Source organism: Ovis aries, chromosome 11, assembly GCF_016772045.2.
Source record: "Ovis aries strain OAR_USU_Benz2616 breed Rambouillet chromosome 11, ARS-UI_Ramb_v3.0, whole genome shotgun sequence".
Taxonomy (NCBI): Eukaryota; Metazoa; Chordata; class Mammalia; order Artiodactyla; family Bovidae; genus Ovis; species Ovis aries.
In genome coordinates this window covers 27,427,861-27,444,589 of record NC_056064.1, presented here as the reverse complement: position 1 = coordinate 27,444,589, position 16,729 = coordinate 27,427,861, and the positions used below count along the sequence as shown (strand labels likewise).

The following is a 16,729-nucleotide window of genomic DNA, read 5'->3' as shown; positions in this document are numbered from 1 at the left end:
CTCCCCTGGGAGCTAGAAAGTTACTTTAAGGTGGAAGAAAATACAGTGGTCCCTTGATATCCAGAGTAGGGCATAGGGTACAGAACACCCTGCAGATACCAACATCCACAGATGCTCAAGTCCTACGTAAAAAACAACAAAAGGTTTGCATTATCATGTGTGCACATCCTTCTGGACACTTTATTATTTTTGAAAAGTATTTGGCTGTTGCAGCACGCAAGATCTCCAGTCTTCATTTTAGCATGTGGAATGCTTAGTTGCAGCATGTGGTATCTAGCTCCCTGACTAGGAATTGAACTGGGGCCCCCAGCATTGGGAGTCTTAGCCACTGGACCACCAGGGAAGTCCCCACCCTCCCATACACTTTAAATCATCTCTAGATTACTTATCTCATACTATATAAATAGCTAAAAATAAAATGTAAATGCTATATAAAAGTTGGTTGCTGGTGTGCAGCATATGCAAGTTTTGCATTTTGAAACTTTCTGTAATTTTCTTCCCCAATATTTTTGATCCGAAGTTTGTGGAATCTGCAGATAGAGAACCCAAGGGTATGGAGGGCTGACTATTGTTACTATAAAACAGTATGTGAATCTATATTCTGTCAAGTCTATTCTGGAGCTAACCAAATAATTTAGGGACACATAAAAGACCCCACCCTCCTCACAGAATCTAGCAAGCTCTGTCCCTCAAATGCCCATCTAGGACCGGGCCATTCGCAATCATATTTACCACCACCCCCACTTGGCACTGCGCTCTGGAGCTAGAAGGTCCCAAGGCATCATCCTTCAGTTTCATCTAAATTGTTCTACGGGTTTTTCAGGGTTTGTACTATGAAGTTGGGGCCTTTCATCAGTCAGTTCAGTCGCTCAGTCGTGTCCGACTCTTTGCGATCCCATGAATCGCAGCACGCCAGGCCTCCCTGTCCATCAACAACTCTCGGAGTTTACTCAAACTCATGTCCATCAAGTCGGTGATGCCATCCAGCCATCTCATTCTCTGTCATCCCCTTTTCCTCCTCCCCCAATCCCTCCCAGCATCAGAGTCTTTTCCAATGAGTCAACTCTTTGCATGAGGTGGCCAAAGTACTGGAGTTTCAGCTTTAGCATCAGTCCTTCCAATGAACACCCAGGACTGATCTCCTTTAGGATGGACTGGTTGGATCTCCTTGCAGTCCAAGGGACTCTCAAAAGTCTCCTCCAACACCACAGTTCAAAAGCATCAATTCTTCAGCACTCAGCTTTCTTCACAGCCTTTCATAGTTTCACACTAATCTCATTTTCTTCTTTAATATTGTTTCTCTTTGTTCATTTTGGTATGAGGATGAAAGTTTTCACAATCATGGCCTTTTTTTCCTTGCCAGCACTCTAGTCTTTTACATATATTTCAAAGCCAGAAGAGTGAAGCCATAATATGTGGGCTGGCTGGAGCAGAATCTAACAGGATCCTACTAACACAATTGAAAGAATTATCTGCTCCTGAAAGAGAAAACTGTCTTCCCAATATCACATTTTTACTCAACTCTTTATATAGTAACTTTTTTAATAAAAGTGTTTTTCTGATTATTAAGTAACACATATGTTTCAGAACAGTTGGAAAATACAGAGATATAGAAAAGAAAATAAGGGTCCCATAATTCCAGAACCGACCAGAGCTAGCCACGCTGTAGGTTTCACTCTGGAAACACTGAGCCTTCGTTCACCTACACTTTGGAAATCTGGCCACAGACTGTTTTCTTTCAAAGCAGTCATGTCTTTTTCCACAGAATATGAAATAGAAACATATAAAAAACACACTCAAAGAGAAGAATGAGGTTTCTTCACAAAGTGGTTTCCTAGAAATCCTCCCTTTTCTGAGTGCCTATGAGTCAGAGACTAATACAGACTACCAGATTTATTAAAATAATAATAATAAAAATAAGAAGAGGCCAAGGAAGAGAAAGGTGAAGGGCTTATCTCCAGATTCCCCCCCGACTTCTCACACCACCAGGGGCGGGGTGCCCACTTTTCTTCCGAGCTGGAGGTTTGTCAGTCTTAGGGGCTACAGCGAGGCGCCGAGGGAGAGCCTGGGAGGGAACCTAAGAGTTGAAGGGAGAGAGAGAAGAAAAACTCAGTGTCATGTCCTCCCAGTACCCCGCTCCTGAGGAAAGGTGTTGTGTGTGGGGAAGGCCGGAGTCAGACAGTAAAGAGGAAGGGCCACACTACAGAAAATGGGAGCCCGGTCAGTGGGGTCAGAGCGATCATGTGGAGGGTGAGGGACAAGTCAGTGAGAGCCTCCCACCCCTTCACCCAGCCCTACTTTCCTCACCTCTTTCCGGGGGATCTCACCCAAGCGGGAGTCTGTGTTCCTTCTGGGGGCATTTTCCCCTCGGCTGTCAGTCCTGCTGTACAGAGATCAGGGGATGAGGAGGGGCAGCTGCTCCCCACTCTCCCCAACACTCGGGGAGAAGTACTACTTCCCGGTGCTGTCTCTTAAGAATGAACAAACAAGATAGACCCGGGGATCCAATAAGAGGAAACATGAGTGGAGTCACATACTGAGTTATACTAGGTCATCACAGTCCTAGGACTCTCAGTTCTGAGCTGCAGGGTAAAGAGGAAAAAATTAAAGTAGAAAAACATGCAAAAGAGATTTTTTAAGAGGCGAAAAACAAACCAAAAAGAAAAGAGACAAAAGAAAGGTGGGGAAGAGTGAGAGATGGAGGAAGAGGGGGAGACTCCAACTACCCTCACTTCTTCCCCAGAAAAGGGCAGACAACACTACTCAATAGACACACTCCACACTCTTCCTGTTCACAGTCCAGATGCCTTCCACCTAGTCCGTCCTCCCTTCCCTCCCAGGGTGGTACCCGCCACAATGGTCCAGCCTCTTCAGGTAAAGCAGCAGATCCTCGGCAGGCAGCGCCTCCCAGCCCCGAGCTTGGTAAAGTCGTAACAGCTGAGACACTTCCATCAGCTGCCTCGAGGATGCGGGCCCATCTCCACCTGAGACACACATCAGGAATGACCATCATCCTGGGGTGGCCCCAGCCCTTATCCCAGCTCCCGGAGCCCAGAAGGGCCTTCAGTTCCAGGTACTGGCTCCACACCTGAGACCTACCTGTAAACCAGGACCTACTTACCTCTCTCTGGGGAGCCACCGCTGGGACCACAGCTCTGTGAAGGGGCCGAGGGAAGCTCATGAACCCGGAAAAGACTGGACGCCATTGCTAAGGGAACTTTAGTTTTATGGACAGGGGGCGGGAGGCGTGGCACCTGAGGGGTTTCCTCCCAAGATGGGGCAGTCAGAGGACCTAGCCAAAGGAATGAGATTCAGGATGAAGAAATGGGGCAAAAGCCAAGGAATCCCAACAGCCTTAGCCTTCATGGGGCTTTGTAACCTTTGCCAGCTCCTGAGGACCCAGCCCTGGTAAGTGGATCTCCTGCCTCTTTCAGACCCAGCCCCAAACTTCTTCAGAGCTGGCGCTCACCAGGCTTAGGGGGAAGCTGATCAACAGAGGGGTTCTCGTGGCTCTGGGGTGCAGTCTCCAGCAGCTGGGGGGACAAGACAGTAGGGCTCCCTGAAGACCACTGAAGAAAGACACCTCAGGGTCTGCAGGAAGCAGCAGGGAGGAGGTAGGAGCTTGTCTCCTAAGTTCCAGAAGGAACTGCTGCAGCAGAAATAAGGGGGACTGGGAGAGGCAGAAACTGGGATGAAGTCTTAGTCCTAAAAGGCCAGAGTCCTCACCTCTCAGAGTAGAAAGAGAAAATGCGTAAGGGACAGAGAAAGCAAGATGGGACAGGTGGGCTTTCTTACCTGGTGTAAAAAATGCTTGAGGCCCTGCAGCTGGGAAGGGGGTGGCAGGCCTTCCTTCAGGAAGCCATCCCCCTCAGACCCAGGGTCTTCCTCAGGGAATGGTCGCTCTGCCCGGTGATCTGGATGGAAGGTCCCAACTGCAGAGAAGGCCTCCACTGTACAGTGAAACATGGGGTGTGTGCTGTAGGGGGAGGGGCTCCTCCACCAGGCAGCTCGCTCAAGGCCTGGAAGGAGGGGGCCTGTCACACATAAGTGGGGCTTCGCGGCTAGAAGATGATCACAGTTGAAAACAGCTGGAGAGGGAAGTATTGAAGGCAACTGGGAGCTGGGCACAGCTGAATTCTAAGACAGAAAAGTAGACAGAAGGGGAAGGCTGTGGTCCCTGGATGCTGAATGAGTAAATCCCGCCACAGCACAGAATGCTTTAAGATAAAAAGACATGTTCTGGCTGTTTCACCAGAACATACCCTCATGCTTACTTCAACATGGGTTGTCTCATTTTCACCACACAGAGCACTCCATGCACCCAAGTCACAGCTGACTGAATCAGGCGTGGCCACAACTCAAGATCGGCTGATCTGAGGAACGGTTACCAACCCACCAGACTGCCTCTCTTTAAACTTGGACCCAAGAAACAAAGGCAGGTTGTCTAGAGTCTTGCTAGAGTCGGCATCACAGCTGCTTAAAGCCACGTGCAAACCAAAGCAGCGAGAGCAAGAACCCAAGGGGGAGAGAGGGTCAGTCATTCAAGAGGAAGAAGCAGAGTCCAGAGCCCAGGTAGGCCCAGAGCAAGCAGCCCCTGGTGCCAACTTCGGTTCTCATCAAGCACAGTTATGTCCCATTTCCTAGAGTCTAACCACCTGTATTTGAACCAGCCAGAGTGGATTTCTGCTCCTGGTAACGGACAGTCACTAAGACATCTGGGAAACAGAATGCTCAAGCCCCCAGCAGACAGGAAGTTAGGTTAAGAGAGAGACAGTCAGTGCGGGGAAAGGGAACCCGGTGACTTCTGTCCCCAGGCACCTGAAGAAGACGTGAGGTCTGGCTTTGGCTCCAGGGGCTGGAAGGAATGCTGGCTCTGGAAAGTGGGGCCTAGCAGGAGGCTAAGATCTGGAGAGGGGCTGCAGAGAACAGGCGGCGGCACCCCAGGCAGCTCCTCCCGCGTTTCCCGGCTCTGCTGCAACACGGGCTTCAGGGCCACAGCCATGGGGGGCACCGTCCAGATCCTCCTCTCCCCCTTCTCTGGCTCCTGCGGCCCAGGGCTGGAGGGGCCAGCGGGGGGAACCTGGGCACAAGAGAAGGTGCACTTAAAGAGATGAGATGTGCCACAGATACTTTAATAAGATAACAGATTAGTAGAACGTCCTTAGAAGGGTCTTTGGGAACATCTATCAAATTTCTGACAAATTTTAAAATGCATATTTTTGATCCTACAATTCCATTTCTAGAAACTGTATAGATATACTGAACCAAGACATATTAATGACATTTTCTGCAGCACTATTTGTAGAAGTAAAACACAGGAAACAACTTTAATATCCACCAACAAGCACTTGGTTAAATAAGTCATATAACTGTGTATAGAGGGCAACATTTCTGTGCGGGGTTGGGGGGTGGAGCTGGGGGTAGGATACACTCAAGACACCAGTAACAGCTGCTGCTTCTTCGGGGAGGAACCAGGAGACTGAGGTGCACGCATAGAATAGAGATTACTTTTCACCGTATACCTTTTTGAACAGTTTGGTTGTTTTTTTTCTTTTATTTCATTATGTTTTAAAATTTTTGGCTGCACACATGGCATGTGGGAACCTTAGCTCTCCAACCAGGGATTAAACGTGTGCCCCTGCACTGGAAGGCTGAGCGTTAAGCTCTGGACCACTGAGGATGTCCCTTTCGTTTTGTAAAATTACTATATGCACATTATTATCTATCCCCCAAAATATTTTAGCTAATATTAAAAACTTAATTGTTAAAAGAAGGAAGTAGGAGATGCCAACAGAGGGAGAGCAAGGGTTGAGACTCCCTAGGGCAGGACTCAGCAACAGTTTCTGACTCTTTCCATCACAATTACTTCAGCTGCCCTTTGGCAAAACCAGCATCATGTGTTACCCTCTCGTGGGCTGGGAGAAGAGGCTGGTGCCCAGTGCTGTGGGGCCAGTCTGGGCAAGTAGCAGCCACGGCAAAAAGACGGCTTTTGATGAGACAGTTACTCTTTGGGAAAGCTCAAAGAATTTTCCTAACGCAGGTCCTAGGAGGTGAACTCCGGACTCTCCTTGGGAGGGAGCTACATGTCCCAGGAAGGGGTCTAAAAAGAACCCTGACAGCCTACCGGGGGATGGGGCGGCAGGGTGGTGGTGCTGAGCAGCCGGGTCACCTCCTCCCAGTGGGCCTGCAGCATGGCCTGCAGCCGCTCCACCAGCTCCACCCGCTGTTCCTCCAGTTGCTGGTTCCCACTCTGCAGTTCCCGCACTCGCGCCTGCTCCCGGGCCAGTCTGAGAGGAAAGACGCAAGAGGTGATGTTGGGCCTTGGAGAAAGCAGAGACTCAGAGAACAGGAAGAGCCACAAGGAAAGGTGGGACACAGGAAACTGTGAGAGGAGCTGGTGCCAGTGCAGAAGAGACCAAGGCTGCAGGGGAAGGGACCAAGGCCTGACATGGAGACTCCAGGGTCCAGTACCTGAGCTCATAGTCCTGAGCCACCTGCTGCTGCCGCTCCTCCCGCTCTGCTATTTCCACCTTGAACTGAGCCAACTGGGTGGACAATTCCTGTTGGTGCTGTCCATTCAGCTCCTGCAGCTGCTTCCTGAGAGGACAAAGGTGAGAAGAAAGAACTGCAGATGTAGAAGGACGCCATCCAGTAAGAAAAAGCCAGCATGTGTGCACAGGAGAGCGAGCGAGCAAGCCAGCCAGCTAGCCCTGCCCTGGCAGGGTTGGGGGGCAGGGCTGTTCAGGACGGCTGAATGGGTTCCCTAGAGGCAGACACTTAAGTGAGGACTTATGTGAAGGTGGTTCATTTAAGAAGCATTCCCAGAAAAACAAAAAAAGCTGGTAGTGGAGTAGGGGAAGGAAGGGAGAAGGGCACGTCTGGATGTGCTGCAGGTCTCAGCTCAGCACTGTACACACCAGGGGCTAGGGAGCTAGAAATTGGTATTCCTGCAGCCATCAGTTATTGGCTAAGTGCTCCTTCCTATGGGGGGAAAGTGGAAAATCCCCAAGAAGGTCTGGCTCTCCTGTGAACCCAAGGCAGGTCTCCCACCGAGAGACAGACAGGAGCCGGTGTGTTGGAAGCTGGTAAAGGGATCTGAGAGGGTCTGGGTGGCCCTCGCCACCACCTGCTGCAGCTGTGGAGAGGCAGCAGCCGGCAAGCTCCAAGCACCTGTGATGGTCCCTCAGGGAGGCTGCCTGCCGAAGGCTGCTCTCCTGTGCCTGTGCCAGCCGCTCGGTCACCCGCTGCTCCAGCTGCACCGCCAGCTCCGACTCCATCTGGATCCGCTGGCTTTCATACCGGGCCTGGGAGTAAAGCAAGTGAGTGGGTGGGGGAGGTCATCATCAGCTCCATGCTGTTTGGGCTTAGAAGGGGATGGAGGATGTAAGGTAGGTTAAAAAAGGATGCTCAGGGCTGGTACACTGGGATGACCCAGAGGGATGGGATGGGGAGGGAGGTGGGAGGGGGGTTCAGGATGGGGAACACATGTACACCCATGGTGGATTCATGTCCATGTATGACAAAAACAATACAATATTGTAAAATAAATAAAACTGAGTTGTTTTTTTTTTTAAATCCATGCACCAACATTCCCTTGTACATCTGAGAGACAAAAGAAAGAGAATTTTGCCCCAAGGAGTGAAAGCGGTTTCCCTTCCTTATAAAACCATGACCTTGGACAATACAAATATTTTTTTTTGTGCTTTTTAAAAAAATATTTAACTCCTTTCATTACCTAAATTCTTTTTAATTTTTAAAAATTATGGTAAGAAACGCATATACAAAGCTTACCTTCTTAGGTAATACAAAACTTAGCATTTTTAAGTGTAGCTTTAGGTATACTCACATTGTTGTACAGATCTCTAGAAATTTCATCTTGTAAAACTGAAACTCTATACCCACTGAACAACAACTCTCCATTTTCCCTCCCCAGCCCCGAACAATCACCACCCTACTTTCTGTTTCCATGAATGATTATATCTGTTATAGGTATCTCATTACCTACTATTTTTTAAGTTTCAGGTGTATAACATAGTGACTTAGTGATTACACATTCTAAATTAATCCCCACCCAAAATTTTTTAATGAAAAATCTTAATGATATATACTCTCCCTCTGAGCTGGCAGTTTCACTTTAAGGAATCTATCCTTCAGAAGGAATGCCAAAGAGTCATGTACAATGATGTTCACTGCAGCATTATTTATTTTTGGCCATGCTGCAGCTTACAGAATCTTAGTTCCCTGACCAGTGACTGAATTTGTGCCCTCTGCACAAATTCAACCTTTGGAGACCCAACCTTTGGACGGCCAGGGAATTCCATGCAGCACTTTTGGGTTTTTTAAGCTGTGCTGAGTCTCCATTGCAGTCTGCAGGCCTCTCTAGTTGCAGCTCATGGGCTTAGTTGCCCCATGGCATGTGGGATCTTAGTTCCCGGACCAGAGATTCATCCCTCGTCCCCTGCATTGGAAGGTAGATTTTTAACCACTGGACCACCAGGGAAGTCCCCAGTGTTATTTTTAATAGTGAAAAAAAAATTGGCATCAGGGTAAATTTCTCATCAAAAGGATGATTCATACATTTATTGCAATATAATTCTTTTTAAAAAATGATGCACATCTGTATGTGTTGACATGGAAAGATGTCTATGATATATTACAAGGTAAAAACAAGTTGCAGTGAATGTATATATATATATATTTTTTTTTTTTAAAGCACCAGCCCATAAACACATATGAAAAAGTTCTGAAAGGATACACACAAAGTGATATGAGAAGGCAACCAATACTGTGTACTTCTGTACACTTGAACTTGTATTACAGATCACTTTTATTCATATCTTAAAAAACATTTTTTAGAGTTCTCTGGGAAGACTACCTTGACCCATCCATATAGAATTGATGGCTCCTTTCTGTCTTGGATATTTACATCTGATAAATTAACTTTGAGAATTTAAACAGAAACCGAGTTTAAGATTTTAAAATAAGCTGACTGAAAAAGAGTGAAATGAGAATAATGACTCTAAAAGATGACAAGAAAGGAAAGAAAAATAAACATCCAATAGGCAAGACAAAATAAGATACAAATGGGACTTCCTTGGTGGTCCAGTGGCTAAGACTCTGTGCTCCCAGTGTAGGGGGACTGGGTTTGATCCCTGGTCACACAACTAGATCCCACATGCAAAACTAAGACACTGTACAGCCAAATATTTTTAAAAATAGTTATTCTTACTCTAAATTATTAGGGCTTCCCTGGTGACTCAGTGGTAAAGAATCTGCCTGCAATGCAGGAGGCCTGGGTTCAGTCTCTGGATCAGGAATCCTAAAGAAGGGAATGGCAACCCACTTCAGTATTCTTGCCTGGAGAATCCCATGGAGGGAGGAGCCTGGCGGGCTACAGTCCATAGGGTTGTAAAGAGTCAGACACGACTGAGCGACTAACACTTTTCTAAATTATTAATCACACTCCTTCAAAAATGTGTGTGCTAGACAAGCTCCCCATGTAACTGGTGAGCTCCCTATTGCTGGGATTGTGTTAGGATTATCCCAGCCCAGAGCTTACACACAGGAGTTGTTCAGTAGGTTTACTGAATGTACACATACACGCATGTGGCTGGCACCAGTTTAGGGGCTTATAAATTACTACTGAATTGTTTACTAATGTCTTTACCCTTGGCCCTCCATGATAAATTAGTTTCCATGTGGTCAGCCCTCCAATTCAATGGGCCAAGTGAAAAGTGTGTCCTCTCAAAACTGGCCTCTCTAACCCAGAAACTGGATGTCTCCTTAAGTCAACTATTAATAAGGAAAGAAGTCTCTCAGAAACTCATTAATTTGCTTTTAACATACATTTTACCCATAAAGGCCAAAACTCTAGTTAGAAATAGGAGTGTCTGCCCTGACTCCTGAAGCCACTTCATCTCAGACCTCCATCTCCCCAGCAGGGACACTCCCCTAGAACCTCAGCCTCCTGACCTGCACCAGGCTCATCTCCAGCTGCAGGGCGTCTCTCTCTCTCCGAGCTGTATCCAGCTCTCCTTCCAACCGCCGCACCTCAGACTGCACCAAGGCCAACTGCTGCTGGGCCTCCCGGGCGGCCTGGGCCTCCCTCTGGGTGTTCCCCTAGTAAAGGGCAATCAGACTTCAGTTTGTAATCTCATTTCCTGACTCCCTGATTCACCCTCCCATACCCTAAGATCCAAGCTCCCTTCCTCTTCACCTGTGACCTATTTCCTCATCTCTGTTGAATCTCACACTTCAGTTTTCCGTATATTTGATGCCCCCGGCCCTTCCTGCAGGCCCTACCCTTTCAGCCTTCTCTCCTTCACTCTTCTTCCTGCTCCACTATACCGTGTATTCTGACATTCATCTCATTCAATTATTTTGCCCTTCATCTGTTCCTCAACTGCCCCTTCTACCTTCTCCCTTTCCAGCTGAGCCTGGTTCTCCTCCTGCAGCGCCTGGTAGCGTTCCTTCAGCTGGTGCTCCTGCTGGGCCCAACTCCGCCGCTCTTCTTCGAGGGCCACCTGCAGTGTCTCCAACTGTCGATGCTCACTGAGTTGCCCAGCCCGGGCCTCATCCCGTTCTTCCTGCAGGACTCGACAGCGCTGCTGTTCTAGCTCCAAGCTCAGGGTCAGAGCTTGCCTCTCCTCCTCCTACAGCCCCAGGAGAAAACCAAGATTTTAGCATGCCCTCAGGAGACCAGCAATCTGCCTCCTCACCCCTATACAATGTGCCGGTTGAGAATTATATCCATGAAAACACAATAGTTAACAAGCCCACAGGTAAATAAGAGTTTCTGTATCAGAATTAGGTAGCTGCTGCTGCTGCTAAGTTGCTTCAGTCGTGTCCAGCTCTGTGCGACCCCACAGACGGCAGCCCACCAGGCTCCACTGTCCCTGGGATTCTCCAGGCAAGAACACTGGAGTGGGTTGCCCTTTCCTTCTCCAATGCTTAAAAGTGAAGAGTGAAAGTGAAGTCGCCCTGGGCTCAAATCTCAGTCTGAATCCCAGCTCTGCATTTATTTTGGGTTCTGAGGCACCACCCTTACTTGTAAAGTGGGCATATTACAGTCCACCTCATGCGGATTAAAGTTAAAAGGATATGTAAAGCATTTAGCACAATGTCTGGCCTGTACTAAGTACTCAATATATGATAGCTGTCACCACTGTCATCAGAAGAAATTCCACAAAGACTAGAAAATTCAGCCTTACAAACATGTACTAGCCAACCAGCAGCTGCCACCAGCACTCTTGGACTGTTAGGAATGTCAGTACCAGCATGCATGTACCAAGCGTGCGTCATGCATGCAGGAAATTCTAAACCTGGCTACTAATTCATGTGGGTAATCATTTTACCATTTCAGCAGTGAGAAACCTAAGTCTCACCCCTACAACTTTCTGAAAATATTTAGGTTCCCCAACCCCTTATACATCAAAACCTCAGGGAAAGGACCCAAGAAATCTATATTTAAAAATAATTCCCAAATGATTCTAATGAGGATTCAATTTGCAGAGACTCTCAAACTGGCTTGATGGCAGAGCTCACTTTTTGTAGAGTACCTAGCAGAACTAGTGTTTTGAAGAACACACTTTGCTCTGGTGCAACTCAAATGGTGAACTCCCACAATCCACCAAAAGGCCGTATCCCCAGACTTCCCTGGCAGTCCAGTGGTTCAGGCTCCTTGCTCCCAACTTGGGGGGGAGGGGTGGTGTGCTGGGTTCAATCCCTGGTAGAGGAACTAAGATCTTGCGTGCCATGGGTGCAAACAAACTAAAAAATCCATATCCCTCTAGAAGTAATGACCAGCCTTTATTGGAATTAACCCAGGCGAGCATTCTCACCAGTGTCTCTTTTTCCCGTTGCTGCAGTCGGGCACCTTCCTGCTCACGACTCAGGGCCTCCATGGCCTCAGAAAGGCTTTGCTCCAGGCGGGTTACTGTCTTTCAGGGAGAGAACATAGGATGGAGGAACTGAGGAGAATCCCTGCATGCTACCCTTCGAAAATCATTAACAACATAAACTTTAAAAGCAAGGGTCAACTAAATGACTTGGGGGCCAGAGGGATGAGGAGAGCTGAGCAGACATCAAACATGCAAGTTTGGCAGCAGAAACACTGAAGGAAGAGGACACAGGAGAATAATTGTCAGGCTAGGTATGGCAAGCTGGAGGTCAACCTTCGAGAAGCCCTGGTTCCTCCCCCATCCAGCCATTGGTGACCCAGGTTCTAATGCTTCGTGATCCTGGTTGCCCACCTCCTGCTGCTTGCTTCTAGTGAGTTCCGCTGCCTGCCGTTCCTCCTGGAGTCCCCGAAGCACCTCTGTCCGCTCAGCTTCATGCCGGTTCCAGCCCTCCACCACGCGGGCCAGGGTCTCAGGAAAGGAAGGAGGTCACATAGAATTTAAAACAATTTTTCTTCCCTCTTTGTGTCCACAGGAGAAGGGGCAACAGCCACCTTCTTCCAGTGGTCAGCAGACCCAGCACTTACCCGCCCCCAACTCCTAATGTGAACAAACAAATGTTGGCCTCCCCCTGTATTCCTTGGTGCCCCCATAGAGAGACCCACCCACATTCTGCTCCCCTGGCACCTTGTCCAGTTGTTCAATCATGATATCTTTCTTTCGGTCAGCAGTCACGGCCACGGCTAACTGTTGCTGAAGCTCAAGGACACGGGTCTGCAGATTCTGAATATGGCGCTCACAATGCTGGGAAGAAGGGTGAAGGGGTCTGGGTGTTGCCACCCTTAGTTTGACCAAAGCTCCAAACTTTCCAGCTTCTCTATGGGGGAAATGGGCTGGAGACAGGGAGCGTGGGTTCCAAGAACAGAACAGGTTTGAAGAAGGAGAGTCAGGAATTCCGGAGCCTGAGGTCTCCAACGCCTTCCTCTACCACCTCAGGAGGCAGGGGTTTGGTTTCCAGCCTCTTCCCTCTCCTAGATCTCCTGAGAAAAATTTTCATGAACCTTTCGGCAGGGGTGCAGTAGTCCACGCTGCAAAGAGTGGGAAGTTACTCCTGCCTTAAGAAGCATACTGGACACGACTATTCAGTGTGGCAAGGGGAAAGCCTTTCATTCACGTCCAGGCAGTTTAAAATAGAGGAAGAGAAGGTTCCAAAAATGACAACACGACCAATAATTCCGACTTTTCCTCTGTTTCATCCTGCTCTCTGCCCTCTTCAGATAGGCTGAAGAGGGTTCCAGAAACAAAGCTCAATATATCACCAGTAGCTCTGCACAAGCCAAAAATGTGTTGTTCATTCACCAAACATGTACCAAGTGTTTGTGCTGGGTATGTTCTAGACTTTAGGAAGACACTGCTGAACAAGATAAGGTATGACCCATGTGCAGCTTAGGTTTTAAAGACGGGAAACAAACAAGACATACCAGACTTTGATAAACTATGTGAAGGAAATAACAGAATGATCTGAAGGAATGCCTGGAGGGGAGGTGTGCCATCCTAGACAGGATGATCAAAGAAGGCTTTCCTCACAGGAGAGCCATTTGAGTAAAATCCTAGCTTGCAGGACCGTAATCTTTTAGCACTTGGCCCTATTTCTAATCTTTGCTTCTGTCAAAAGGAAGCCTTTATATCTCACCTTGCGACGAGTATGCTCTGAATCCAGTGCATCTCTCAGTCCCTGAAAATCTGGGGGGTTGAGTGAGGGCCCTGGCCGAAGGCTGGTGTAGCGGGGGAACAACTCCTCAAAGGCCTGGGCTGAGCTGGATGGAGACAAGCCTTGCAGCGGTCGGGTGCTGAACATATCAGGAAGAGAACAGTAGGGATGGGAAAGCTTTAGAGACCCAGAGTCCCATTTCCAGACATTTTACAAATAAGGAAACTACAACTCAGGGCACGAGCCATGCCCAAAGTCACAAAGTTACATAGAGAAATGACAGAGCCCTAGAGAGCACATAGGCTTTTTGAGTCACTCTATAGTACTCCTTTCTCTACTCCATGCTTTCTGCAGCACGAGTCACTGCAGAAAAGAGCTAATTCTTCTGGAGGAGGAAGGACCTAGAAAGCCAGGTACTAAGCAGTGGATGCCTATGTTCCCAAAGGAGTAAGTAGCATAGAAGAAAGGCAAGAAAGGGTAAAAACTGAAAGCTAAGTGACAAGCATCTTAGGTCCTTAAGAGGTATAAAAGCAGCAAAGGGAGAACTAAGCGATAGAACACTTGGCTTTCCAAGAAAGAGGGGAAGGCAGCTAGGAGAACCCCAAGGAGAACTCACTTAAGCAAGGTGGCTGTGCTGTCACTGTCAAAGGAGTCCTCTTCCCGTCTCTCAGAGTCGGCACCTGGAATCGGGGGATCCCCTGCAGGCAGCCAGAGGGACCCACAGCCAGGGTCAGGTAAGGATGGGAACAGGGATCACTTGAAGGAGAAGAAAGGAGTGGTCCTTCCTTTCTACTTCACCCACTCCTCCTGCCTCTCTCCCTAAGAAAGGGAGCCTTTTCTCCTGAAATCTCTTATCTCTGAGTCTAGGTCTCCAGCCCATACATATTCTGCAACTTTCTCCACTTTTCCCACCCCTTAAATCTAGGTTCTCTTTTATAGAAAATCACTCACGATAAGCCGCATCACGTGAGGTTTGGAGCATGCTCTGGAGTTGACCCCGAACACTCTCCATCTCAAAGATATGCTTGGAACCATCCTAGAAAAAAGCAATGCAGAAATCAGATGCAATAATCCATACTGCATCCAGGGTAGATGGCATCGAGTGGCCTCTAAGGCCGAAGAATTTTTACTCTCACACCTTGGAAAGCAAGAAAAATAGAACTGACTCAATAAGAAACTCAATTGTCTATGGAAGCCAGAGAGGTAATGTAAATGAATTAACTGGGCATCTTAAGGTAAGAGTGGTGAGGATTCCTTCTAACTAGAGAGCAAATATCCTGTGTAAAGACTCTGCTGTCCACAGCTATCAGTTTTTCAAACTCTGGGAGGCCTAGCCAGTCTGCAGATCGTTTATGATATGTGTTCTATCTGACACTATCTTCTCTGTAACACGTATAAGTGATTAAACCATGTTTTAATGATTTACATGCCAAATTTTGAACCATACAATCAAAACAGTTTCAAGATTAAAGGGTCTTAGAATATTTTCCTTAAATCCCTAGTTTCCTCTTGGGATGAAGAACCCTTATTCTCATTTCCAGCACCCACATCCCAGTTAAAGCACAGCAACCTACCCCATGGGTGTCTCTGAAGAAAAAAAAAACAGTTAGGAAGTCTCACAATTTTCCAACTTATGAAGAGTGGCTCAGGACTCTCATCAACATTTGCTCACAGAACAAACATGGCTGACTGTGTAGTTAAAAGAAATTATGGAATCCAAGAACAGGAGCTCAAATCTCAGTAAAGCTCTTTTTTTTTTTTTAACCACCCCCAATCCCAAGACCCTAGAGGTGTCCAAGACAGACCTCCCTCACCTTTTTCTTCACGTTGTTCTCCAATCCCAGTGACAAGCTGTGACTCAGTTCTTGGGCCAAGCCATCCAACACCTCATGGGGAGGTGGGGAGGCGGCAGGTAAATACAGCTGGGCTCGGGCTGTGCTCTCTGCCTGACGACTCAGGTGCAAAGAAGTATACAGCTGGGAGGTCACCTCAGAGGACACTTGGTTCAGCCCAGGGGCTTCTGATGACTCACTCAGGAGGTCCTTGGCCCGTAGGGGTGAACTGGGGCTGGCAGCTGATGCTGCCATGAGTACAGGGAAGAGACAACTGGAGACAGCAGAGGTGGGAACTCCTGGTTCTGCTTTAGGAGAGCCCAGGGGAGTAAGAACCAGGAGAAGGAAGATTTGGGAGAAAAGAGGAAGACTCCGAGCGAGGGATTCTTGAATGAGGGTATGGAGCCTTTCTGGTTAAAGGAAAGGTTTCCAACAGTTCCAGAGGCCATGGGAGAGGACAAAAGGATTTCTTTCCACAGCTCCTGGGAACAGTGGAAAAGGCGGGTGCAGAGAGGAGAGGGTGGGGATGGAAGACCTACTGCGGGGCAGGCGCACCACTGCAGTTCCTCTGGAGAGCTGAAAGCTGCAGTTCAACTTCTGGGCCAAGCTCTCATAGTCCACTGAGCTCTTAAGTTCTCACACTCAGAATGTGCAAACTGAAACGGACCCAAATCCAATAGGGGCCTAATTTCCGCCCAGCTGTCTTATGTGCCCCTCAACTGGCTCCGGTCTCAGCGAGACAGGAACCTCACGCTCCCCACGTCTCCTCTTCGCCCATGCACCCGTTCCATCCAGGATCAACTCTCTAGTATGTCCCCTCCGATCCCTCCGGGCAAGAAAGCCATAGCACGGCTCCCTAGAATCCCTCCCTCCCTACTACCCAAAAGAACTTTTGTGAACACTCAAGTCACGCCCACTGATGGCCCTAAAAAATACGCTCAGGCGCTCCAGTCTAGCCTGAGATCCCCTACCTCGATCACCCCGTTCCGACTACTCCCTACACCTCTAGTCCTCAGCCCCGCAGTTTGCCAAGGTGGGAACTAGGGATTGCCCCCTCCCCCAGAGAGCCGGTAGGCCCACACCCAAAAGACCCCTCTTCTCGCGCCCTTCCCAACACTCAAAACCGTTGGCAGGCTCCCGCCCACCTTCAGCAGCTCCGCCTCGCTCGCTTCGATGACGTCACCAGCCCAGGATACAGCGCTTTCAGCTGCTCCTAGCTTCAGGAGCGGAGAGCCTTAGACGCGCATGCCCAGACCCGGCGCCACGGATTGGCTGAAGTAGATATGGGG

At 48.4% G+C, this 16,729-nt stretch overlaps 1 protein-coding gene across 4 annotated transcripts; it reads right to left on the bottom strand.

Moving 5' to 3' along the window:
* Positions 1-1,524: 1,524 nt before the first annotated feature.
* Positions 1,525-16,681, bottom strand: CNTROB (centrobin, centriole duplication and spindle assembly protein). Of its 4 annotated transcripts, none has more exons than XM_027974936.2 (19): positions 15,423-16,681; positions 14,560-14,644; positions 14,225-14,306; positions 13,591-13,747; positions 12,585-12,701; positions 12,252-12,368; positions 11,841-11,939; positions 10,416-10,652; positions 9,973-10,119; positions 7,171-7,304; positions 6,472-6,597; positions 6,125-6,287; positions 4,819-5,080; positions 3,796-3,950; positions 3,470-3,533; positions 3,122-3,292; positions 2,849-2,984; positions 2,308-2,383; positions 1,525-2,077 (listed from the first exon to the last, which is right to left on the bottom strand). In XM_027974936.2, exons 1-19 carry the CDS (start codon positions 15,693-15,695, stop codon positions 1,952-1,954), a joined length of 2,727 nt encoding a protein of 908 aa, XP_027830737.1. In that variant the 5' UTR covers positions 15,696-16,681; the 3' UTR covers positions 1,525-1,951. The 4 variants fall into 4 exon arrangements, with proteins under 4 accessions (XP_027830737.1, XP_027830738.1, XP_060251399.1 ...); XM_027974937.2 differs by having other exon boundaries at positions 2,308-2,380; XM_060395416.1 differs by lacking the exon at positions 9,973-10,119.
* Between the last annotated feature and the right edge of the window lie 48 nt (positions 16,682-16,729).